Genomic DNA, 26,068 nt, shown 5'->3' with positions numbered 1-26,068 from the left:
GTGGTTTCAACCTCCTACATTTCACACATACAGCTTGCTCCTTCAAACGCGGGAGCTGAAGCGAAATTTGATTCAGTTTTATGCTTTAGGTTTCATCTGTCTGTCCATGTGTCCCGTGCTTTCTAAAGTAATTTTAACTAAGCTGCAAGAAGTCAACTCTTGCTCCAGAAAAAGGGTCCACATGAGAGATTTATAGTAATACAGCTAAGTAGTGTTACTATTAGAATATGCTGGAATAATCAGCAAAACAGCAAGAATCTTGAATACGGACAAGACCTAAAGAATTTACTGGGACCTGCAGAAGACAGCACACACATATATTGGTGTGTGCATATAAGCACATAAATATACAGTTTAATTGTTGCAGCCGAAGAACTTACTGCTTATCATCAAAGCCGTGGTAACTGCCCAGGTTCACATGCTACCCCACAGCAAGTGGGAGGAAATTCAGCCTCTTTAATTGTTAAGTAATTACTTCACATATCCCCCGTGCTAGGCAGACATGTAGACACCTACCACAGCTCAGCAGATGCCAAGCCACCAGCTCATCCTTGCTCACTAGACTGTACATTTGAACCCCCTCTTCCAGAAGGGAGGCTGATTTATTCTGCTACTGTAACTTAACAGGTGAAATAACTAGACAGCAATGATAAAATAGACAGCCAAAGAATCCCTAATCATCCTAGCCAAGCTAAATATCGGGTAGTGACAGACTTGGTCCTTCTGACCACTTTAACCTCTCCTTTCTCAGTTTTTGAATACCTTTTCAAGTGTTTTGGGAGGTCTATCAGTTTCATACTGAAAGGCTTAAGACCAAGAAGGGAGAGTGTTAGCACCTCTGTGCAATGAGTTATTCTGGTGGGAATGCTGAAACAAAATAGACCCATAAAGACAAGTTTCGCTATAAGCTTTCCAAACTCAGAAGCCCTCAATCACAGCCTCTCACCACTGGTGACTTCCCTGAAATACGTCAGGAAACAGACACAGATGCTGACACAGCACCAGCAGAATTCCTGAGGACACCCATTACACCCTCCTCTAATGGTCTTTCTCACCACTTAGGTGCATGCCCATTTTCCTTAAAAGCTAGGAACTTCATTTAACTATTATTTAAATCTTAGAGATGGGCATTTAGCAAACAGTAATTGGATTTTCAACAACAATATGCAACCACTTATGAAAAGTCTGCTCTTCCTTATTTCAGCTTGGCAAGTCACCACTTAAAAATCTGATAGCAGGAGATTTTCCTTGCTGAAAGTATGGGTTTATGGCTCTAAATGCATGGCAAAGAGCCAACTTGTACCAGTTGTAAATGCAACAGTTATTCTGCATTGCAAAGTAAGACAAAAATAGCAGAGCACTGCTTTCTTATGGAGCACTTACAGTAATAGGCACTTATTTTAAAAGCCAGTTTTGAGATAAGACCACAGAAGTCAAATCCTGCTGCACTATTGTGCATGTACATGTGTGCAATTACCAAAATCAATGACTAGTAATTAAAAGTCAGGAAAAAATAACCCTCTGACAGATGCTCTTTCTACTGCTCTGAAGATTTGCAACAAAATGTACTTAAGTAATAGCTCTGTTTAGGTATTCTTTTTTCTATCTCTTTCACATTTTGTGATCACAAGTTTAAAATATCTTTCAGAAAAGACACTGTATCCTTTGAAAACCTTTGTCCCTTCTGAGTTGGAAGAGGAGAATAAGATTGTTTCTCAGGTACTTATCTCTCAATATGACTTGTCAATTAGTAGAAAAATATCCTTGTTAGGTCACTGGTGATATGATTTAGGAGTTTATTTTATCTAATTCAAGAAAAGTTCAAAATGAGGAAATGGAACTGAGAGAAATTACAGTGCTGACTGAAAGACAGACTACTGACATCAATTGCTGCTTTACTACTAATTTCCAAAGACTTACAACATTTGCTGGAGCTTGATTACATATACTTACAGAGCATGGCATACAATATATATGCACAGACTTTTTCTTAAGTTTAAGCCAAAATTAAAACAACAACAAAGGCCCAAACCCAAACCAACTCGTAGTGCCATTTATTTAAATTCCTAAATAGCCACCTGCTTTGCTAAGCATCCTTCAGCACGTTTCTGATTATGTGAAAGAAACTGTATACACACTATTTTTATAAATCAGGGTGCTGCTTTAGGAATGAAGAAATGGGTTTAGGAACATAATATTTAGGATGCAAGTTGTGGAGAGTGTATCTTTAGGGATCAAATTTAAGGCCAAAAAATTAACAGACAAGAAGAATCGTTTTTAACAAAGGCGGGATTTCCATCATAGCTCTATTGTTTTTTTCTCCTTAAAATACAGATGTGTAATTGGTTTTGGCTGCAAAGATTTGAAATCATTCACCTCCATCTGATCAGCTAAATATCAATCATTTTGTGTGTATCTCTGAAAGCTGTAATTACAGCATAAAAAGTACATTCAGGAAAATTTTCTATCATCTGACCATATCTGGATAGGTTTTGTTCCTTTTTGCATTCTTTCTTTTGGGTGAGCATCAAGCGACATATTTATGTGAGTCCCACATGTTCATGCACATGGACACATGGAGATATTGGTAACTGAGGCCATTAACTTACACAGATATAGTAGAAAAAGAGCTCTTGCTGGACTTTTACAGCATAATGGCATCCCACGACATTTTGCAAAATGAAGGATAGAAACTTTCAGCAGCAGAAGTTTCAATCATAAAAGCAGGGAGTTTAAACAACATCTTTGCCAATACGTGCCCACACTGGGTGGCTTCCGTGACCTCCTGAGAGCACATCAGCTTGCATGAGGGAATATGCCAGGGTGCAGACTCACAGCTACCACAGCTAAAACAATTTCACTACAGCAATCACATGGACCTACTTGCACCTGCACAGTAGGGTCTGTTCTATAGGTTTGGTAGATGTGCACAATGGGCAACTTTCGTAAATATCTAAATTCTGAATGGAAACTGTTATTCACTCTTTTGCAAAGCCAGCAGGAGGGTATGCACATTTCTAAACAATATCACAATTCTGATGGAAAATACTGTTTCACAAGTTAAGAACTGTGGTTGGAATTCCCTCCCTGAAGAATAATTTCTTTTTTCTTAATTTGGCCATGTGTTCATGTGGTCAGTTACACGATACTGCTTTCCCAGGGACCACCAGGAATTTGCCAGGTGGAAGCTAAGCACTGAATAAACGATAACAGAGAAGGTAAAATTAATGTCATAAAGATATACATACTGCTCAGACAACACAATTCTTACACAATCAAATTTTCTAACTCATTATGGAAAAGAAAACAAAAAGTCAATGTAAGACTAATTATTCTGTGGCCTGATGGAGACAGTTAAAAAAAAATAAATGATTGGGTTAGATTAATCATAAGTAATTAGGCCAACAGTAAGAGCTCATTCTTTCATTATCTCCTGGTTTGACAGACCAAATCAACTCATTCCTTAACACTGCAGGATCCTAATAAGATTTATCTAAAAACGGAGCCATGTTTCTTTAGTTATATATAGCATAAAGGCACTCAGAAATCAATTGCTGTGGCCATAAGTGCACACTTCCTTTTTTCCCCAAAAAATGTAGAAGATTAAGATATGTTCAAACATCACATACCATACAAGTCTCTGAATGAACATGGATGGGAGCTCACACTGACGCAGAGGCTGAATCTTAATGGTTAGGAACGCAAATCAGGGTGAAGGCAACTTGTTTCCCACAAAGCAGATATATCCAGACCGCTGAAAGAAAAACTGCATTTGCAAATCCCTCCTTCTGATTACACCTGACATGCACAGCAGGAAGGGGTATAGGAAGCAGTGCCTTAAATTCTTTTGTATAGAGCTTCTTCAGCTTGTAGACAGCTCTTCTTCCTACCTTGCATTTTCTGTTCCTTTTTTATGTCTCCCAGATGGAAATTTAAATTTTTGTTTTTATGTTGATTATCACAGAATCTATACACAGTATTTATACTGAGTACTATCGTAGGATTTGAACAGAGGGTTATGAACAAAGCAACCATGTAATTCTTGAAAAACTATTTTGAAGACAAAAAGAAAGTACCACGAAACATGACATTTTCTTTATGTTTGAAGGCAAAATTGGTTGCTTTAAAAAAAGCTGAAATTGCACTGATGGAAGCAGTTGTAAAAGATTTGTCTTCGGCTAATAGCAACATTTTGCATTATATTTAAAAAGAAATAACTTTCTTATCCAACGCATAAAATATTTGCATATAAACTACCTTTTTTACATTTTCCTTTTGCTACAGGAGAATTATACAGAAAAATGTATGTAACTGATTTGGTGTCTGTGTCACTTGGTACTCAAATGTATTTATATCCTACACATTTTTTAAGATACTGTAATTTATTATTTTTTTTTTTATTTCTATGGTTCTTTCCTTTTTTATGCAAAAGTTAGTTTTGTACATCAACCTAAAGGTAGAGATAAACAATCAGCCATAATAAATAAATAAATAAGTATAAAGAATCATAATGTGGGTCCTATGACAGCATTCGATAATAAAGAACAGTGAATAAGATTTTGAAACATAGGTCTTGTGCTGAAAAAGACTGTGCTGATAAGATTCAAAGTGCAGAAGAACCCTTGATATCTAAGAAGAAATATTGTCATTTAAGACTCTGTTCACTGTTTTTGCTGCTCAGATAGCATTCTGAAAATCCTAAACTCATATGAGAATAATAATGGATAGATAGAAGAATGAATGTAGGATGGAAAAGGATTTTTTTTTTTTCAAAAAGGAGGTGATGGAGGAGATGTGAGGTTTGCAGAATGATAACAGCAAGGAAAAGGAAGAAGCACCAGTGGGTGTGAAGGGAAAATGCTGTGAGACACGAGAATATCATGTCTCCTTTTTGAGCCAAGGCTTTGTCCTTCTGAAAGTGGTCACTTTGTAAATGAGGTGTACCTTAAAGCTGGCATAATTAGACACAGAGAAAAAAGATGAGAAAAAAGGAAACGAGAAAGGAAAAGTGATGGGAAAAAACATGGTGCTGTAACAGCTTGCTTTTCTGAAATGGAAATAGTCATGTGTACTGCACATGCCTGCTAATTTAATTTTCATCCCACTATTGCTTTAAAATGCTCTCTTGATTTTAGTTTACTTAATCTTTGTTAGCGAGATGTAGGCTCAACTCTTGATGACATTGCAAAAATAAAAAGGAGCAACAACAGATCACGCATGCGCTTCCTCCACAAGAAGCCAACATTAAACCCAGGAAACACACTGCTTACAGGCCCCAACCCACAAATGAAACTAATATATTCACAGCAGCATCTATATTTTAAAATGTTACTCAGAAAAATTGTCTTAACAAAACAGAAACATGAAAATCCAGGGATTTATATACACTATAAGCATGAAATACCCCTTAAGGTAAGTATTCAAGAAAAATGAGATTGTGTACCTATATACATGCTGCATTTGAAATCAGTTTGATCCAAGATAAACCAGTAAAGATCACTACCAAATTATGGGCATTGTTAGTGTTTAGTCATTAGTCCTCTACCACAGGGATTAAAGGAAAAAAAGATATAACCTACCACAACACCATCCTAACAGTACTTTTTAAGACACACTTTTGTATAGCTGACTTTGAGATTTAGAACCACTTCATAATTTTAAGGAAAAATCAGGAAAAAAAAAAAGTTAAAATAATTTTTTTCCAAGTTATGTGTTCTGATAAGAATTTCTGAAATAAAATTTAATTACCATGTCTACTCATTTCTCCCCCCATCTTCCAGTTCCAGATTCATACGATATATGTGTTACCACAGTCTCTAAATCCCATCCCATCCAGCTCTAGTCACTTAGTGCTCCGCTGTTGTGTCTCTGAACATGATGCTCTGGGGGATGCAACGCTGTTTCACCCAGAGGAGCTGGCTGAGCTGCTGCGGGTCAAGCAGTGACCTGTACCCTTGGATGGTCTCTGCCCGCTCTCCTGAAGGAGGCTTCGAGGTGGCACAGAGCCCAGGAGGGGCACGGTGGCAGAGCTGAGAGCAGCAGAATCAACCTCTTTGCAGCCAGAGACAGCAACAAACATCAGAGTTTTGAGTGTGTTCTGGCTGTCCTATCAAACTAGGAGGAGGAGTAACGTTGACTAAACTAAACCTGGTAGAGGAGTAATGAGTAACTCAAAACCGACTAATCCTGAAATTCTGTCTGTCAATTGTCCTCTGCTTACTGGCACGTGTTTTCCTTAAAAAGTTATTGACACATATTGTGTTCCTTTGTTAAACTGGCTGTTTTTCAGGAAAGCCTTAATATTCTGTATCCACTGTGAAAATTTGCACGGAAAGAAGACTTCTGAAAATGAACTCCACCTGTGCTTCCTTTAGAATGTTGCAATGTGGGCAACATAAAGCTGTGAGAGACACTATCCTGAAAAAAACAATAAACACGTTACTATTGATATAAGTGGAAAAAATACAGCAGAGCCTATGTGCACTTTCTAGGTAGCTAGCTAGCTGGAGAGAAAGCTGTTACACTTTCCTGCTGGAAACATTGCTTGAAGCCTTGAAGAAAATAAAAAGGGCTGCTCTATTATTCTTCTCCTTGCACCCAATTAGAAAAATATTTTTTTTAAAAAAAGAGCGAGGTTCTTACCTTCCCTCTTTTCCTTAAATCAGAGTATTGCAAAGATTTGCATACAAAAGCACTTGAATATTTGTACTGCAGTACATCTGACAATTATCTTACAAGAGAAAGCATTCGTTTTAGCCAATTGCCACAGGCTTGGCATAACTGAGAGAAGTAGAAAGCATTTGAATGTACAGAAGAAAAGGGATATTCCAGCTTTCTACCAGCTACCTTGAACATACTTCACGTTTAATTTCACCCTGTTGCCACAGGCACTGTGTTGTTATGACAGCTGATCTGCCATTGAATAGCTGTAAAGGAAAATCAACAAAGGATCGCTTCAGCGATTTTCAGTGCAATTTATTGGAGCTTGTATCTTGCGGCTGCTGCCGCCTGTTGGGGTAATGACACATGATGGGTGATTAAAGTGCAAGTCCCTAAATCAAAGCTGTGCCAGTGGTTGGAAGAGGCAGAGAACAGCATTCAGACCCCGTTCATTTCTCGGAGTGGGAGGACCTCATTAGGAAAAAAATGGGCTGCTTTACTAACAAGAGAAAGTACTTCTGTCTAGGGAGAATTTTCATTTCAAAGATTTGCCACAGCTTTCTTACAGCATCTTTTAGACTGTGCGTTTAATGAAAATAAATAAGTAAAACAAAGAGTATTACAATCCACCATCACTGACTTGGACTTTAAACTGAGCTGTACTGTAGTTCATTCACATACTCATATTTAACACAGGTTTTGCCTGTTTTTTGCAAAAAATAGGTGGTGAGGGTAAGGGCAAAGATAGGCAAGGGCAGCTTGCCAGCTTATGCATAAGAATACTTTGGAATACACGAGTAGTTTCAGTCCATGGAAATTATTTATGCGTTTATTTCCTTTTACCTTTTATGCAAGTAATCCAGCTAGAGAATTTTACCAATTTGGGCCAAATTTGTCCATTGGACAGAAGTGCACTCTACCTGAGATAACAGCAAAATAAGTATGAAGAAGTAAATAAATGAAAAAACTCTTTGTTTAAAGATGGAAGAATGTCAGCAGAAGAAAACAGTGAAACACAGTACACAATCAGATCAGGGGACTTTGTTTTGTTTTACCACAGAAAATACTGTTTACAGACCATGGGACTGTGAAAAATGGAGCAAGGACAGAATAAGAAATATCAAAATACCTGTGCTCAGGTGAACTTTATATAGTATGATTGCTATTTTTCCTAGGAGTATTTTTTTAAGGTGTTAGAGATGATGACTTTTATCTTAGAATGAATCAAAGAACGGTTAGAGTTAGAAGGGATCTTGAGGATCATCGAGTTCCAACCTCCTCGCCATCGGCAGGGACACCTCCCACTAGACCAGGTTGCTCAAAGCCCCATCCAGTCTGGCCTTGAACACCTCCAGGGATGGGGCATCCACAGCTTCTCCGGGCAACCTTTTCCCACCCTCACACTAAATAATTTCTTCCTAATATCTAAATCTACCCTATTTCAGTTTAAAACCATTACCCCTTGTCCTGTCACTACACTCCCTGATCTCCCTTTGCAATATATCATGGATAATCTATCTTTGCAAAAGCAGAACAGGCAATATCACCCTTACTGACATCTTGTGGGATATACAGATTTTTAATGCTATTCTTTTCGTATGCAAGGAAGTGTAGCAATTGGACGGATTTTGACATTCCTATATTCTCGACAAAGAATTACATTGCTAAAGACTAAAATTAGTATTTAGAGGCACCCTGGTGAGCAGAGCACAGTGAGTTCTCCATCACAGTTTGCTGGCTTTACTTCAGGTGTTGCAGCAAAGCAAGGTCATTTGACTGGCCACATGGGGAGTCTGCCTTTGTCCTGCCCAAATAAAGTTTCACAGAGGGAGCCAGGCATAGACTTCTATCCATTTTAATAAACAAATGCTGCAGTGCTTCATCTGTATGCTGGAATAACTATTAGCTAGCAGTGGAGGAAATAGCTTTACTATCAGAATCTCCCTTCATAAGCATCTTTGGGGCTTGTTAGTGTTTATAACTACTATTATCTTTTATTTCTTTTGCAATATTAGCTAGTTATGTGATTGGCACCTCTTTGCTCCATGAGTTGTCTGAAGATGGAGAAAAATAAATCTTGCCAGGAATAGATCATGGTCTATGTGGACGAGAGGCACTAAAGGAGGCAGGGGCAGCAGAGGCACAGAGTGGTGAAATACCACAGCCAAGACCCAGGGAAGCTGCAGGAACTGGTCACTAGACTCACCTTGATGAGGTGACTTACACCGTAATGAGGGTCCCTTTCCCAAACAGCCCCTTCTTCTGTTATTACACCAGCTCTTGTCATAGATAACAATTTTAAAAGTTTGGGGGTTTTTTGGTTTGTTTGTTTGATTAATTGATTTTAATGTTTAAGTGGTGAAATTTAGCAGTAAAAGTTTTAGCTGAGATTAGGGTGTTCCTACTGGAAGGAGGTGTGGGTCTGACTGACAGCTTTAGGTTTATGTATTAAATACATACATGCAAATAGTTAAGAAGCATATTTGAGAGGAAAGTGAATGAAGCAATTCTGTTTTCTTGGCAGACAGGATTTGTCGGAAATGTTTTGGTGATCAAATTAAACCTTTGTCTCCATACTGACACGAAAATAAGTGATGGATTTAGGAAGGGGCAGGGCTAACATGACTGCCTCAAACAGATTATTTACATAGGAACATACATACCTTAATGAAAGCTTGCTTTTCAAGAGGGAAAATTTTCGCAATACTGTTCTATTATGTTATATATAGCCCCTAAAGTGGAATTAGGAAGTGTGACATTTATTCAGATGAAGGCAGGCAGGCAGTCCATTTTAAGCAGACATCTCTTCCCTTGTGACTCCCAGGCAACCTTTAAATAATTTTAGTTCTTCCCTTCATGTTAAAGGCTCATTATCCTTTATAGAAATTCTTTAGAAGTCTTCTCATCCCAAGCACCAGGAGTCATTTCTCAAGACAGCACTAGATTCCTTATTCCAGATCTCTCTCATAATTTTCTAATATTGTGTGTCTTGGTGAATAAGGAATTTGAGAAATACTTATCCTTGGGTCAGAAGATGACAAAATCACTGATCATGATTTTTATGTACATTTCTTGAAAGGAAAGGGAGAAGGATAATAGCTCTTAGATGAAGTTTCTCAGCTTTTCACAGTTGCCATTCTAGCCCTGTGATTCCTGATTGTGCATCAGCTCTGGCAGTTCTTTCTTTTCACATTTCTTTTAGTATTCCTGAAGCCTCTTTCTTTTCCTCTCATCTTTTTACTTTGCACTCCCTCCTCAACACGCCACCTTCAACCAAGAAGTTGGACCAGTTTCCCTGACATTAAGATGTCACACAACAAACACTGAAGCATTAAATAAATGTGTATCTGGAATGACTTACCATTAAGAGTCTCATTAAGCAAGCCAAGAGGGTTTATAGCTTGAGTTGGCTTTTCACTACGAAAAAGTCAGTCAATTTTAAATGTAGCAAGTCATGGAAGCATATTAGGTCAATGTTTATTCTGTCCACTTACTTTTTTATCAGATGATTTGAGCTGCTGATCATGGACAACCCACATATAGACTGAATGAAGGTGGGAAGGCAATTTGTCATGAGGAAGTCACACCAAAATGTATTGATGCTAATCTTTGTTTATGTTTTGGAAGGCTGTTTCTTACTTACTGACTTTGTTACCCAGAAACAACTGCCTCGGCCAGGTCTCATCATATTCTGCCTCTGAGTAAAGGTGGCATTTAGAGTGACCTTGGGGATCAGGATCAATTAATTAATAACACTGTAAATTTCATGAAGGAAGCCTGAGGTTTTTATCTAGTAGTAGGTCTGTCCCTGAGGACTAGGGTCCAGAAAGAGGCTTGTGGCTGAGAGGGAGAAGGAGCCAGAATAACCATAGGAAAAAATAAAGCAACAAATACAAGATACAGTACCAAAGAGAATAAGGGCTGGTCCAGGCCCTCACTTTGGAGTCACTTCACCTGACCAAGTGCAAGTATTATGTGCCATAATCACGCCACCAGAACAGGGGATCCAGCTATACCTGAAACCCATCACAGAACACTTCCACTCAAGTCACTCCTCAAAGCAGTTTGTCCTTAATGTGTGCTTAATTACAGTTAAAGCTCTGCCTCTTCTACGCACGCACTAACACGCTAACAGCGTTTGCTCTCACAGCCATGCTGGGAGCAGTACGTGTGCTAGTGTGGATGTGTGAGGGTGTGCAGACGTGCTTGCTTGCTATCTCAGAGCCGGAGGGCTTTTCATTAGATTCAAACAGCAACTGACTCTCCAGGGAAGCTCCTGCTCCTATTTGATAAGGGATGCTCTTTTATCACACATGAAACTGCATGCCGTGATCAGACAGGCAGTGTGCATAGCTGCCAACCAGAGGAAAGCTGTTTTTTCTCTAGCATATTACAGCAATGCATTGCTACTACAGTTGAAGATTGGCCCCAAAATGGCCAGTTACGGAAAACACAGAAGCTGGAACTTCTCCTGATCCACAGAAAATGTATGCAATTAATATACATGCTTGAGAGGTTGGGATACCATGTTATTTTTCAGAAGACAAAGCCACTATGGTAAGTCAGGGTGAAGAGGACATCTGAGGAACTGGGGCTTGCAAATCTAACTAAGCTGACACTCTTTCTTTCAAAGAACTTTGTTATTCATTCTCTGACAAGAAACAAACAAAAACTAAACAGTAGTGGTCTAAAGAATAGCTCTCCAATGGAGAATAAGTTGGATTTTCCTTCCTTTCAGGAAAAAAAGTCTTTTTACTTTCAAGAGCAAACCTTTTTAAAGCTTATTGACAACTCAGAACTTCAAAGCACTCAGTCAACCTTCAAAATTCCTACAAATATGAAAGTGCATGGCTTGGTGACCTCCTTCAATACTGATCTAATAGGTCATCCAGGAACATTTGGCATGGTGGAGTGTCAATAGTGTCTTTTTTTCTCTAGTGAAAAATTATATTAGCTCTACAGATTATTTTTTTTGTGATATTATTTCCTGTGTATTCTCAGCTGCGCTCATGTTTGAAGGAATTATAGCTAACATGCATCTAAAAACTAGATTGCTTTTGTTTCCTGTGCCTAGTAAGTACATATACATTGAGGTCATTGTCCACGCACTCCAGATTCAACAGAATTACATGCATTTTCTGAAAGCCATCTGCTAGTGGCTAAGTTAAACTAACTACTGTGGCTGTATCTATAATATCTTACAGTATCTTACAGCATCTTGTGGTATCTACTACATTGTACCTATAGTATCTATTTATGGTATCTTAAGAATTGATGATGGGACTTTTTAATCCATATTTTCTACAACTTCTGAGATTTGTAACAGTTGCTGTGTGTATTTCTCTTTTGTTATTGTTTTTTTTACCTTTGACCAAAAAATTTTCTTACTTTCACTTTGTTACTCAGCTGTACCTCATAGACATGATGCAAATTTTTGAAATGAGATATTAATCCTTTTCATCTTTAAGTCCCCTTTTCTCCCACTACTAAATAATGGTTTTTATTAACCATACTAACTTCCAGGTGGTACCACATGCAGCTGAATGCCAACATGAAATTAAAACCAAGAAAACCAACCCTTTCCCCATGCATCTAAAAACTAGATTGCTTTTGTTTCCTGTGCCTAGTAAGTACATATACATTGAGGTCATTGTCCACGCACTCCAGATTCAACAGAATTACATGCATTTTCTGAAAGCCATCTGCTAGTGGCTAAGTTAAACTAACTACTGTGGCTGTATCTATAATATCTTACAGTATCTTACAGCATCTTGTGGTATCTACTACATTGTACCTATAGTATCTATTTATGGTATCTTAAGAATTGATGATGGGACTTTTTAATCCATATTTTCTACAACTTCTGAGATTTGTAACAGTTGCTGTGTGTATTTCTCTTTTGTTATTGTTTTTTTTACCTTTGACCAAAAAATTTTCTTACTTTCACTTTGTTACTCAGCTGTACCTCATAGACATGATGCAAATTTTTGAAATGAGATATTAATCCTTTTCATCTTTAAGTCCCCTTTTCTCCCACTACTAAATAATGGTTTTTATTAACCATACTAACTTCCAGGTGGTACCACATGCAGCTGAATGCCAACATGAAATTAAAACCAAGAAAACCAACCCCTTCCCTCCCTCCCTCCAAACTAGTGATGCAGTAGACAAGCCTTTTTCACTCAACAGTAATATCTGGATCACAGAGAAGTGTTTTAGTTCTTACTTTTAACAGTGAGGTACATGGACTTGCTGACGTCTGCTCCCACATCATTGCTGACCTTGCAGAGGTAGTATCCACTGTCTTCTTCCAGCACATGTTTAATCAGCAAGGAGCCATTTGTGAGAAGCTGGATACGACCGTTCAATGCAATTGGCTGGAACTGAGGAACCCCAGCACCTAAAGGAGAACCCCCATGGAAACAAGTTAGTCGGGAAGGAAAGTACCTCAGTTTTTTTCAAAAATAAGTCAGAAACTATAGCTTCCTGTTCTTAGATGCTCAATTCAATTAAAATATGAATGGCTTCTGGCAGAAGCAGAAAGGGGGAGAGAGAAAATGAAGGAGATTTTCAGACCGCTCATGGGTAAAAAGGCACATTTGTTGTACATTTAGAGGCTGATAAATTATTGACAATTACAGATGAACAACCATACAAATATGCATCCTTAATGCATACACCAAATGAATTTCTTATGACTAAGAGGGATGTCTGCTGTAGTAAACATAGCATACTCAAGAGAACTCTAGGACCTTGTTTATAAAACTCTGGGTAACGTGGAAAACCACGTCAGTGATTGTGTTGCTTGTTTCCTCCTACAGCTGACTGACTGTTGACACATAAAAACTCTGCTCCGCTGTGTTTGTAGCCAATATTTATTTGAACTGGAAAAAAAAGAAAGAAACTGAACAAAGAAAGAAACAAACAAAAAGCTCAGACCGTTGATCAGTCATGAGGTACCATGTCTGGTGGTAATATAAAAATGGAAGGTCCATGAAAAGACAAGAAGCCTAAGACTTCTGTATCAACTTTTGTTTTAAGAAAGAACCTACTTTTCCTTCAAAATAAGATACTGGGTGATTTAGGGAATAGAGAACAGCATACTGCCATACTGTCATCACGCTGTGCTGTCCAGAGTCTCACCACAAGTTCAGGTTCTACAGCATTAGGGACTCTGTAAGTGTATATTAAGATAAGGTTCTTGTAACAAAGGGTTTTACAACCTACTTTGGCTGAAGGAGACAAGATTTTTCAGAGGTAGTCTTCTTCAATGGAATTCGCTTATACCACTTTCTGTACACGAAGTTAATATCTGTCAGCATTAATTACTATACGCAGTTGGCTGAGTCAGCCCAAGAGGAAATACGGTGAATAAATACTATGGGGAATGATTTAGTATAAAATAGCAAGCTATAACAACCTAGGAATACAACATCTACAATATCAAAAAAGACCAGACATGCATACTAAAAATCCTTCTAGTACTAGATGAGATTGCTTCAGGGACTTACAATTACCCCGAAGGTCTAGTGGCTGACACTGTGAACTTAGAAATGTTAAAGGGATAATGTTTTCACAAAAATCAGTTGTCAGTGTTGATTTTTCAACTTATTTAGTCACATGCATATCCCACTTCCCCTTTGCCTATTTTTTTTTCTTTAATAAGCCATTTTTCCTGTCATTTATTTGAAAGGCACATTTTTGCTTCACTGACTCTACCTGTCTGCAATTGATTGCCCAAGTAGATAGAAGCAAGCACTCACTTCCTGCATTTTGTCACATGAAAAATTCTGGGGACAATTTGGTGTTGACAGAAGGGAAAGGGCTGACACTCCTGAGGATTGCTACAGCTGGGCCAAATTTTGCATAACAGTTTGCAAAGGCTTCTTACTCTTCACACAGACTATTACTGTGATTACATCCAAAGTCTTCCTGAGAAGCGACAACAACTTATCGCACAAATGCATGGATGAATCTGCAAGAGCACTACATGCTCATGAATCACAGACTGATTGAGGTTGGAAGGGACTTCTGGAGGTCATGTAGTCCAACCCTTCCACTTAAGCAGGGCCACCTAAATCTGGTTGTTCAGGACCATGTCCAGATGGTTTCTTCCTGAGAAGCGACAACAACTTATCGCACAAATGCATGGATGAATCTGCAAGAGCACTACATGCTCATGAATCACAGACTGATTGAGGTTGGAAGGGACTTCTGGAGGTCATGTAGTCCAACCCTTCCACTTAAGCAGGGCCACCTAAATCTGGTTGTCCAGGACCATGTCCAGATGGTTTTTGAAATATCTCCAAGAATGAGACTACACCTCTCTGGACAACTTGTGCTAGTGCTCAGTCAACCTCACAGTAAAAAAGTGCTTCCTTATACCCAGCCTCCTGTGTTTCAGTGTGTGCCTGTTGCCTCTTTAAGTCCGAAGGACTTAAAACAACAGATTCTTGCTGATTATGAGGTGTCAGTACTGATCACTGTCATTATTCTTTAGAGGCAGAAAGTCCATTTCCATTAACTGTCCATGCCAACGTACCATAAAAAAAAAGAAAGTCCATTTCCATTAACTGTCCATGCCGATGTACCATAAAAAATAATGAACCTCCTTCTCCCATTTTTCACTGACATTAAAAGCCAATGATGCCAACTTACCTACAGATGTACAGATGCTCTTTCTACTCTGTTGTGGTACCTACAGATAAGCTATGATGTGATTGTTTTACTCCTGATGGCCTCATCTCAGTAATTATTTCAGAATTTGATACAGACCTTGCTCACAAACCAATTATATAATGTATCTCTTCAAAGCAAGACGTAGAACACATCCTATAGGCCTGGACAGCACCTTAGCTCAATTAGGTATTGAAATTGTAGTCATCCATTAGCAAAATATAGGCTTTTGTAAAAATACCGACCTTATCACCCAGAGTTATTTTGGCCAAAAAATGAAACTGCAGTTTGATGGCTTTGCCTACATCACATATCTACTGAAGCTGTCTCTGACTTGAAAACTTCAGAGCTGTTAATGGAAACCCTTAAAAACAGTCACTTGATGGTAGAATGCCACTAAAATCAAACCATTATTCTTTTCTGTTTTATTAAGATGGCCTGCTTATCTTTTTGCAGTTAATTACAACACAGCTAGCTTGGCTTGGCCTCCTTCAGCACACAAACACAATGAAACAGAATTACTTCTTTTTGACCTATGTTCATAATTAATAACACATACACCGTTGAGATTAATGGCAATTGAAATTAATAACACATACACCGTTGAGATTAATAGCAATCGAAGCTCTGCATTCTTCTTGCCACAAACCAGAATTTATTAATAAAAGCAAAAATAGATTGAACATGAACATTTCTCTTCCCTCACCTTTTTCTTAAAATATCATTTGGACTTAGATCCTAAAGAAACCAAAAATGACATGACATAAGGATTTCTTCTCAACAGCACCTAGTTTGGCTTTTTAAAGAGTTAACTCATTTAGATTGCATACAGAATTTGGAGAATTTGTTTTCTTGCTAAAAGCTACCAGAAGACAACTGACCAGAAGACACAATCTAGCAGGCAGAACATTTTAATTAAAAAGCTGTCAATTTCCTATGGTTACGGAGGGTCAAGTGGGGCCAGTTTTAATGCTCTGTTACATGAGAAGAAAATGTTAAAGCATTATGTAAAGCGCATACTGAATTACTGCTTATGCTAATGCTACCTGACCTTTCTTCTTTGCTGAAAAGATATGATTGGCCATGTTACTGTGGACTTTGAAGTGGGGGGGGGGGAATTGGCCATGTTACTGTGGACTTTGAAGTGGTGGGGGGGAAGGGAGGAGGAAGGAGAAATCAGCCAAATACTGCCTGTGAACCTTGTTCTGAGGTTGTTTAAATTACAGTAGCATCTCTTTTCTCTCAGCCATCCATTTCGTAACTCTCTGACTAAGGCCACAGCTAACACAGGCACACAGTCACAGCTCCAGGACATCTCCAGGACATCCAGACCAAAAGTTCACCTAGCTCAGCCTTATGTCTCTGACAATGGCCAGCACTACACACTTAGGGAAATGACAGAAGAACAGTATAAACATGATTCATACCTCCCTTATTGCACCCTGTCAGCTTTTGCCAATATGAAGATTAAACCAGTAACTTACAAGTGAGTAGCTGTTACTAAACCAGAATTCATCTGTCCCCAGTGATGACTGGAAGAATCTTACCTTTTGAGTACTTCCAGACAATGGTAGGAACGGGATAACCCTCTGCAGAGCAGTTGAGAATTACAGCTTTCCCATAGATTCCATCCTGGTCGCTGGGCTGGACCACAAACCTAGGGGGCACTGTGGAAGGAAGCAAAAGAGTCCATGAGAATTTGTGCAACTCAAAATGCAAAAAGCTCAAAATGGTAGAACAGTCAAATAAGGAGGCATAACATATCGTAGTGGAAAGCCAAAATGAAAACCATCTTTTTGATGATCCAGTGACACAGTAAGGTTGGTTTTACATTTACTTTCAGTGCTCAATCTCAATGTATTTCTTGCCAGGCACAACAAAAGCACTGGTCTTGATAGTATACAAAAATAAGCTAAAAAAAATCTCTCCATAGGAGAGGTTATAAAATGGAGTAACAGATAAATAAAACTGTCATGGTAACAGAAATGCTTTCTAACAAAGGGAGATGTTTGGCAGGTATCTAAGAACAACTGAAGTTTTCTGTGTGTTTTTTATAACAGTGAACTAGCAAGCTCTTGAAAAAGAAGATTTAAATTATGTATCATAAATAACCTTAAAGAATAACAGCTTTCAATAGCAATCAAATAACTTCATATTAAAATGATGGTGTTTGAACTATAAGTTCTGCTAGGACTTTTCTTTCCAAAATCCATAGAAAGGTTCAACACAATTTGCTTGCATTAAGTTGAAGTGGATAAGTTTCACTGGAAATAGATGTACGTGCATCAACGTATATCTATTATTAGACTATGTATTATTCTAAGGCAGCATAAAATCACTGCAGTGAGTCTTCCAGACATAAGTACTTATATATTTATACATAAATAAAATAAGAGCAGCTCATCTCAAGGAAAAGCTCTATGTGTTCCAAATACCAATAAACAGAGAAGAAAACTTGTGACAATGCTAGACCTATAGTTTACTGTGAAGGCCTGATACTAAATGTCGAGGTCTCAATAAAACCTGCTGATTTATCAGAAGTTTGAAAGAATAGCTAAAAACTCTGGAGAATGTTGAAAGACCCACAAAAGTTATTGAATATTAAAGATGCTTAATAGTTGTATTAAAGTCAGTTAAGGTGACAGACTTTCATCGACCTGTTCTTTGGCTCAGTACATGAAGAAGTAAATACCAGAGAAAAGTAAATTATTCATGTCTTTTTGTCATTTCTTACAGTGCAACAGAGAAAGTACAGGAAGGTGATTGAGTCTGTGACAGGTTTTTTTTCCTCTCAAATTGAGCACAGCAATACACTGAGATCTAATGCAGTAAAGGAGAAATCTTAACAGTTCCTTGCTGTCCTCACCCCACTGCAGCGTACAGACATGGGGACACACATACAACCTCATGAGTTCGCAGCTTCACAGGTCCAGCCAGTGCTGACTTTGTGTGAAAGCTGGCAGTGACAGAACAAAGGGTCCAACCATCCCTCCTTGCTCTGACCCAAACTCCCATCAGGCCCCACCACCTGCCTCTCCAGAAGTGCCAGAAATTAAGAAAGGAGGTATGGGAGAGGTCTGTAGCATGAGGAATGTTAGGAAGCATAGAATGGGATCTTCAGTATAGTGAATATTTGCCCTGGGGCCTGAAACAGCTCTTAATGGCCATGAACACACTACTAATTATACATCAGAAAAACTGTGCGGCAGAGGCACAGCAGTAGCACCAGTGCTATAATACATGACTTCAAAGTTTTTTCAGTATAAACACTCTCATAGTTTATGCAAATAGCACCTCCCACTATAGCAGAGAGTCCCACGTTTTCCTTAAGGACAGACTTGAGCTGCCAATATCAGTGTGGACAGGATTGATAAAAGTTGGAGGCATCTAGACATACTCTCTCCAGGTTCAGAGAACCCTCCTTGCAATGGCTCTAGCCTTTCTCCTTGTGCCTCCACAATCCAGACTCCCCTCCAACTATGTCTTTCTACCATTGTAGATACAACTGGTTTTTAAAAGAGCAGAACAATCTTCTGGAGAGCAAACAATCCATTTAACTAGACTTTTTGCTCATTGAATCCTATAGCTTTAAGGCAAAGCTGTTTGCTGCTTGATTATGGACAATAAAGTTCCACTACTCTTTGGAACATGGCTAGAGGAAATGGAAGGAAATAACTGTGATAGAGGCAAGAGACACATTCATACTAGGACATACATTTACTGCTGTCAAACATTTCAGCTTTCCAAATAGCTGCCACACTGACAAAGATATATATTAATACATGATAGGTAAGCATCAAACATGAAATCCTGGCTACAGCAGCTTTGAGCAATCACCCCCCCTATTCTAATTATCTACTCAGAGAAGACATTGTCTTCTGTAGCTCTTTTCTCACTGTTCTGTGTTCATTTTATTACCAAACACAAATGGAGTCCCAAGTACTTCTTTACCAAAGCAGATGAAAAGTACAATTAGTTTTACAACAGGTTTGCTTCTATACGACTCGGTACAGCAGCATGGGCTTGTTTCACCTCGGCAACTCTAAGTAAATTTGTATTCACAGCTTCTGAAAAATTAATTACAAGCTGCCTATCCATAAAGAGGGTAGACCAAACACAGACACCCCCCCACAAAATCACCTCAGTTGTATCAGTCTTATCAGTGAATGATTACCAATGATGCAATGGAGTGACTGATAATTACTGGCCACACCTACCACTGAAAAGTGTGAGGAGTACAATGTCTTTTAAATTCTCTCTTGCAATACAAAACTTTTGTAACTTCTTTGATTTATTTCCCTTCTCTTTGAAAAACATTTTCTTTGTGTTCTTCATTTGCTATGGATGACACTGGCAAGAAGTGTTAATTTTTCAGGAAGTAATTTATTACATTAAATGGGTAGGATATGCAGGAACTGGAAAGGTTAAGCTGGATTGCCTTGTATGGAATAAAGGCAAACAGCCTTTAAAAAACTATTTGCATTAAATTTATCTGTTAAAAAAACATTTTTGTCTAATCCCTTTAGGCATGTATAGACAAAAATAGATGCAAAGTGTAAATACTGTTTGAGGACTTCTATGGAAATATTTCCTTCTGTACATCTTTAATGGGTTCATGTAGATATTCTTGATGTCTCGTGCCTTTAATGCTGACAAACTCTGAACGGGGCTCTTTATCATATTGATTTCACTGTATTTTGGGTATATATAAAACATAAATTTTTGCTTAGCTCTTCTTGGTATTCTCATTTTTAATCATTACTTTTGGTACAGAATGATACCTGTGGGAATTAAATTTTGCCATATAAGCTCCAGAACTAGGTGTATGTTTAGCAATCTCACAGTTACCTTGTACTGCTCCATAAACAAAGTGTATTTCAAACTTACTTGGCAAAAACTCTGCCCACATCCAGTAATAGAGATAACTTTGATATTCAGTCAAGCTTTGGCCTTCCTTTAGGACTACTTATAGAAGTGCCAACTTCTGCTCTGATTTTGAAGACATGAATCCTTGACACTTAGTCTTAAGATTGCCAATAGAAATCAGAAAAGATGCTACAGCAAAAAAAATTATTTATTCAATGACCTTTCAATTGTTTCTGTATTGCTGTCTAGGTAAAACCACAGGATTTTTCTTCTTATAGAAATGAATAAAAAGTAAATGGAGGAGATCTTTATATTTTTCTTCCTCATTGATAGTTTGCTTGTCAATTTTATTTCAAATGAAAAAATTGTTCAGTGCTATGCGCTATCACTCTTTGGAAGACAATGCATTTAACTACCTGCTATAGATTTTGATACTTAGCTTTAGATTATAAAGCTACATTCACTTTTTAAATTATCTTTCAGAAATTCATTAGCCCTTAAAGAAAATTTGCTTAGCAAGAATTTAACAAAGTTAATTTTTCTGACATGCTTAAGCAGAGTTAATGGAGAAAAGAAAGCAATTAATTCTCCTCCTCTCTCTTTAGTTGTAAAGGTGTGGGCCTCCTCTGCCCCTTTAGAAGTGAAATACTCTGAAATAGCTCACGAATATGACTGAACAGTTCTACTTTTATTATCACCCTTGTTTCAGCAGCACAGTCCCTTGAGCCCATAAAGGAGGGCATTTGAAATTGCTTTAACAGTGAATTTCTGTTAGGCGCTCTCATTTAATGCAGCCCACGGATCTGTGATGAGAAATGAGCTGTTGAATTGTTTAGTGTAAGAGCAATAAGTTGTCAGATGCAAACTATTTAATGGTTGAACGCAAAGGACCTAAAAAAGGTGTTTTCAGTCAATATTATGACTAGCAGTCTCAGGCTCTCAACAAAGAAAAAACGAAGGACGAGAGCAATCAGAACAGGATGTTGAAGATAACGTGAATGTCATAGTGCCATTTTAAGGGAAGGAAAATGCTTTTATTATGTCATTGTGTGAAATAATCCTGATAAGGTGATAAAATATGAGTTGGTACCCTAAGATGAAGCTGTTTACCAGCGTCATTGCTGCTTGCAGTTATGGACTTTACAAGCCACTAACTAAAATCATTTTATGAGTACATGCTAACATTTCCCAACTTAATTTTGCTTTATGTAAATCTAAGGATACTTTCTGACTGTGCTTTATGCCAGGGACCAGATGACAAACTCACGCACTCTTTCCTGGACTTCAAATCTACGCAAGTGCTTCTGGTTCCCAAGTGCAGTGATTAGTACATCACACTGCAGAGCAATTTTGAAAGCTCCTAACACGAGCTCCTCCGGTGGGCTACTGGAGTGAGTTAAGAAGTAATCTATGACATTGGCCCAGAATACAATGTTTCATTTTTACATGGAATATTTGTACTTTACATTTAGATCATACTGTCAAAATGATGGAAGAAATTTAATCAGCCAAAGCAACCACTGATGTATTAATGAATGAGATCATTAAACACTGTACTTTAGCAAAGATGAACAGTTATTAAATTTGGTCATTGGACCTAAGGGGTCGATTTAGCTGGTTTAGTGAAACCATTTGCTATGCAGTTCAAGAAAAAAGATGTACTTTTGCAAAATGAGACAGTGCCTAGTGGTTTGTGTTGATCAGGTTTGTCTAATGAGAACATTAAATAGGAAGTGAATCAGTCAAGAATAATCTTCAAAGCTGCAGTGTAAACACCAGCAAAGAAACTAAATTAGTTTTGACATCAGCTGCACCATAAATCTTTTCCTCCTGCTTTTCTATCACAAACTGCGTTTGCTGCATCATACCAGCACCACCACCAAACAGCAGAAAACAGACATATACCCACTTCCTATCTGGAAAATTCAAGGCTCAGGGACTCCTCATTGGGTGCCTATCTAATGATATTCAACATTCCTGGCAAGCGCAAAATGAAAACACATTTACACTTAATGCATTAAATGTATTAAGGGGGGTTATTAGGTATTTAAAGACCTTATCTCAATTTTAACTTATGATGTGTTCCCTAGCAGGAATTTTAAAATCATGATTTATGCACCCACTCTTATCTTAAAATTCTCTTTTCTGGCAGTGTCTGAAAAAGTTTGAACTCATAATACATTTGTCAGCTTTTTCCTTTTTGGTTACCAATTAAAATCTTTTTCATATGTATTTCATTCCCATTTTAGGAAACCATACAGAAGTGAGTAACACATGATAAAGTGTATGTAGATTTTTAATCATTCTTCAGAAGACAGCCCTAATGAGTAAAACCTTAATTAATTCTGCATGATGATATAAGTAGTTGACAGAGAAGATATTTTCCTAATTTCTATGGATGGCTCTCATGACAGGATCCTATTATTTCCTTTTTCTTAATAGCATGCCTTGCAAACCAGGAGTGTGACAAGAAATAAACTAACCAAAATAATAATGACTTAGGAGTTTCTGATAGACCCTTCTCTCTTGCAAATTTTTGATGCACTTCCAGCACAACTGCAGACCAGGATCTGGAGGTTTTGAGAAGGAAGGCCCTGTTTTCACTCAGCTGGACTGCCTACCTGTAGTGCCTAGATGCAGTGAAGATGGTGGGCTTCTCCCAGTGGCTAATTAATGAGCCTTTAAAAGATATTCTGTAAACATTAAGACTAACCCAGCCTGCTTTTCTATGGCTTTGTATCTCGTAGTTGAGTATAGATGCCAGTTGGAGAAATTCTTGTGTAAATAGGGCTCACCTGAGCAGAGTCTCTAGTATTACATTCAGTAAAGGCGTTTCTAAATAGTCATCTCTTAAGGTTTTTGGATTTCAGCTTCACCGGAGGAATTCTCCCCTCCTCCAATTAGTCTGAAATTGGCCAATAAATTGTGGAGAGGAGTACTGACAGGTCTATGTCCAGAGCACGTAACTCGGTTTCATTTGCAGTTCCTCACCAAGAAACCCACAGCAGAAAGAACTGAGATTGCCCCTAGATCTTACCCAGGGTTGCAGGGATGCTCAAAAGCTTTCTCCTCTTACTTTCCTTCTCTCAGCAGGTGTCTCCTATCTCCTATGGGATGCGCTGAGAGGAAGCTCTGTGGAAGCTGGTCATCTTACTCTGATACTTAAAGTAGGGAAAATCCAGCTTTTCTAGCCAGGTACTTTTAGGTTTCCTTACTGCCACTTGGTTGCTTTTATAGACCACAAAATAACAGGAAGATTTACCACAAGGTGCCCACAGATTTTAAGAGGCCAGTGTTTGTTTTTCTTTTGCTATTTAATACTCCTGGCAAAATGACAGTACAGCTTAGATATGAAAAATAATATTTGTAGGAATAAGATAGGAAATCTGTTAAGCAGACTTAAAAGATAACAGAAAAATGTGAATGTTAAAAAATAGCAGATACCTGTGATCTGACAGAGAAAGTATTAAGGAAAAAAATCTCAAATCATAAAGCCAAATAATTTATGTGGCTGTATGAATTCTGCAGAATTTTGTGCACTCACCTGTAATTAAAATGTATCAACAAGCAGTTGGCCTGTATTTGTTTGTCTTAGGAATGGACTGGATTTAGACTCTACTTCTAAGTCTGCCCATGTACTCTAAAATGACATGGACTCGTACTTATTTTGGAAACAATGATAGCCTTCATCGTTTTTAAGTCTACTTTTAAAACAAACACAAAGACAGCATAGATAAGGGAAAAGGAACTTTGTGGGGAACAGTCATATTTCCTTTTACTCTCCTCTCCCATTCACTGCCTACTCTCATATCAAAATGCACACACTTCACATAAATAAGATATTCCCAGAACACATCCCCTGACATTTAGAAAAGCCAATATGTAAGTTTAAAGCACACTGCTGAGAAACCATCACACAATGTGGATTAGAAACAAGAGGAGTTTAAGCACCATTTCTTCTCCCTTTATTTGGAGAAAAACTACTTTGTTGATTTAGAAAAATACATGTTTCAGTCATACAGCACCTATGAATAAAAAGATGAGAGGAGGGATCAGAGAGACTGAAGAAGAAACAGACAGCAGGAAATCAAGTCTTTACTTAAATGTGTATAGGCCAGCTTGGACCCAGGCGAGTAGTGATCAACAGCAACCCTCTGATGGCTGGCTGTCTTCTGACCTATGTGGAATGAGACAGCTGAAGCAGTTCAGTATGAGGGAAAGAGGTCAGTCCAGGGTTTCGGCAGAAAATTCAGGTCAGACATCATATTATATTTTCTCCTCTCCCTCTGAGTGAGAGCTATTATCCCAGATGCATACGCAAAACTGATTAAGACATTACCATTTAAATTGACAGAGAGGAGAGAGGCTTAAAGGAGGCTGCTGCAGAGCACTAGCTGGGCAGAAAGATAAGCAAGAGGGGGAGAATGAAGTAGCCCTCATAACCTCCTGAAAACTTGCAAGACTAGGACTCCAGAGGCTCCAAGCCTCCAATTAAAATGGCATGAAAAGCTACCCTCTGTCATGCCCATGAGTTTATAAGGACGCCCTTCAGGTATATGCAGCCAACAGCAGTCATGTCACTGCTGGGGTAGAGCCCTCATCAGGAGGTGCAATTAGAGCAGCAACTCACAAGGGGAAAATGGAGGTGTTGGTGTCAGCAGCATGACAGGGGTACAAGAGCAAGCTCCCCAGAACTCCTCTCCTGGACAAGGAGGGAAAATGAATTAATGTCAAATAAAGCAGCAAGAGGCAGGTGTGTCCGGGGAGCAGAGCTCAGGCCAGCAAAGGGCTTGCCTGAAGAGAAATTGTCCTCCAACACCAGGAGACAGGGATGCTGAAGTCCTGGCAAGGCAGGGAGAGCAGGGACACCATTTGGGGAAGGCAGGGCTTGCCCCGATCAGTGGGAGGCAGAGCAGAAATCCCTACATGTGGGTACATTTGAGCTGCTATAGCCTCGTGGATCTCGATGCTGAAAAAAGGATAGACAGTGTTTGCAGAGAGCTAGTTTTCAGTGGTACTATGTCAACTTTCTTTTTTTCTTCTTTTTTTTTGGGTCTTTTTTCTGGAGATCATCCTACCACCCCTGTTTTGATGAAATGCCTAGAGGAACCCATACAGAGTTGCTAAAGTGGTTCATTCCCATCACTTAGAGCACTGAGTATGACTGCAAAACAGGTATGATCTCTGCTGTTATTAGATATAACATTCCTGCGTAGGGCAGACATAGCCAGTGGACTGTCTGTTTTGATGGAAGATTGTCAACTTTCTCAGCCTGGTTGTTGAGCTGAAGGAGGAAGTGGAAAGGTTGAGGACCATCAGGGAGTGCGAGAAGGAGATAGACTGGTGGGCCCACTCCCTGAGGGTAAGGGAACATGTTGGGGCCCCACATACACCAGAGGACCCCCTTCCCGCTTCTCACACGGTGGTAGAAAGGGATCTCGGAGAGGAGGGGGGATGGAAACAGGTCCCTGCTGGGAGAAGCAGCCAAATCTCCCTGCCCCTCCCACCTCCCCAGCTACCCCTCCAGAACCGATATGGGATCTTGGAGGAGGAGCTGGCTGATGGAGAAGAGAATGGAACACTTCGGCTGGAAACACCAGAAAAACCAAGGGTCCTGCCTCAGAGTCGGAAGCGGAACCCTCGACAGCCTCCCCCACACTCTCAGATACGCTTGTTTGGTGATCTGGATTTTGGGGATGAGGCGGATGATGCTGGAGACGATGAGCTTCCCAGTGAGGCTCCCTGGATGGGTCGCCCAGCCCCGTGCCTCAAGACTTCAATGACTAAAAAAAAAAGAAGGGTCATTGTAATTGGTGACTCCCTTTTGCATGGTACAGAGGGCCCAATCTGTAGGCCGGACCCGTCC

At 38.9% G+C, this 26,068-nt stretch overlaps 1 protein-coding gene across 2 annotated transcripts in view; it reads right to left on the bottom strand.

Annotated features, from left to right (window-relative positions):
- The window catches only part of DSCAM (Down syndrome cell adhesion molecule), a 484,086-nt gene that overhangs the window by 136,543 nt on the left and 321,475 nt on the right, over window positions 1-26,068 (bottom strand). For both annotated transcript variants that reach the window (XM_014938224.1, XM_014938225.1), the window contains 2 exons: window positions 16,884-17,003; window positions 12,887-13,060 (listed from right to left, as the gene is read on the bottom strand). In XM_014938224.1, coding sequence (XP_014793710.1) covers window positions 12,887-13,060; window positions 16,884-17,003 — 294 coding nt within the window. The remainder of the gene's footprint in view (window positions 1-12,886; window positions 13,061-16,883; window positions 17,004-26,068) is intronic.

The sequence above is a fragment of the Calidris pugnax genome, unplaced genomic scaffold (genome assembly GCF_001431845.1).
Source record: "Calidris pugnax isolate Ruff unplaced genomic scaffold, ASM143184v1 scaffold25, whole genome shotgun sequence".
In the NCBI taxonomy this organism is placed as follows: Eukaryota; Metazoa; Chordata; class Aves; order Charadriiformes; family Scolopacidae; genus Calidris; species Calidris pugnax.
The sequence above is the reverse complement of the archived record's forward strand: the minus strand, read 5'-3'. Positions and strand labels throughout refer to the sequence as shown.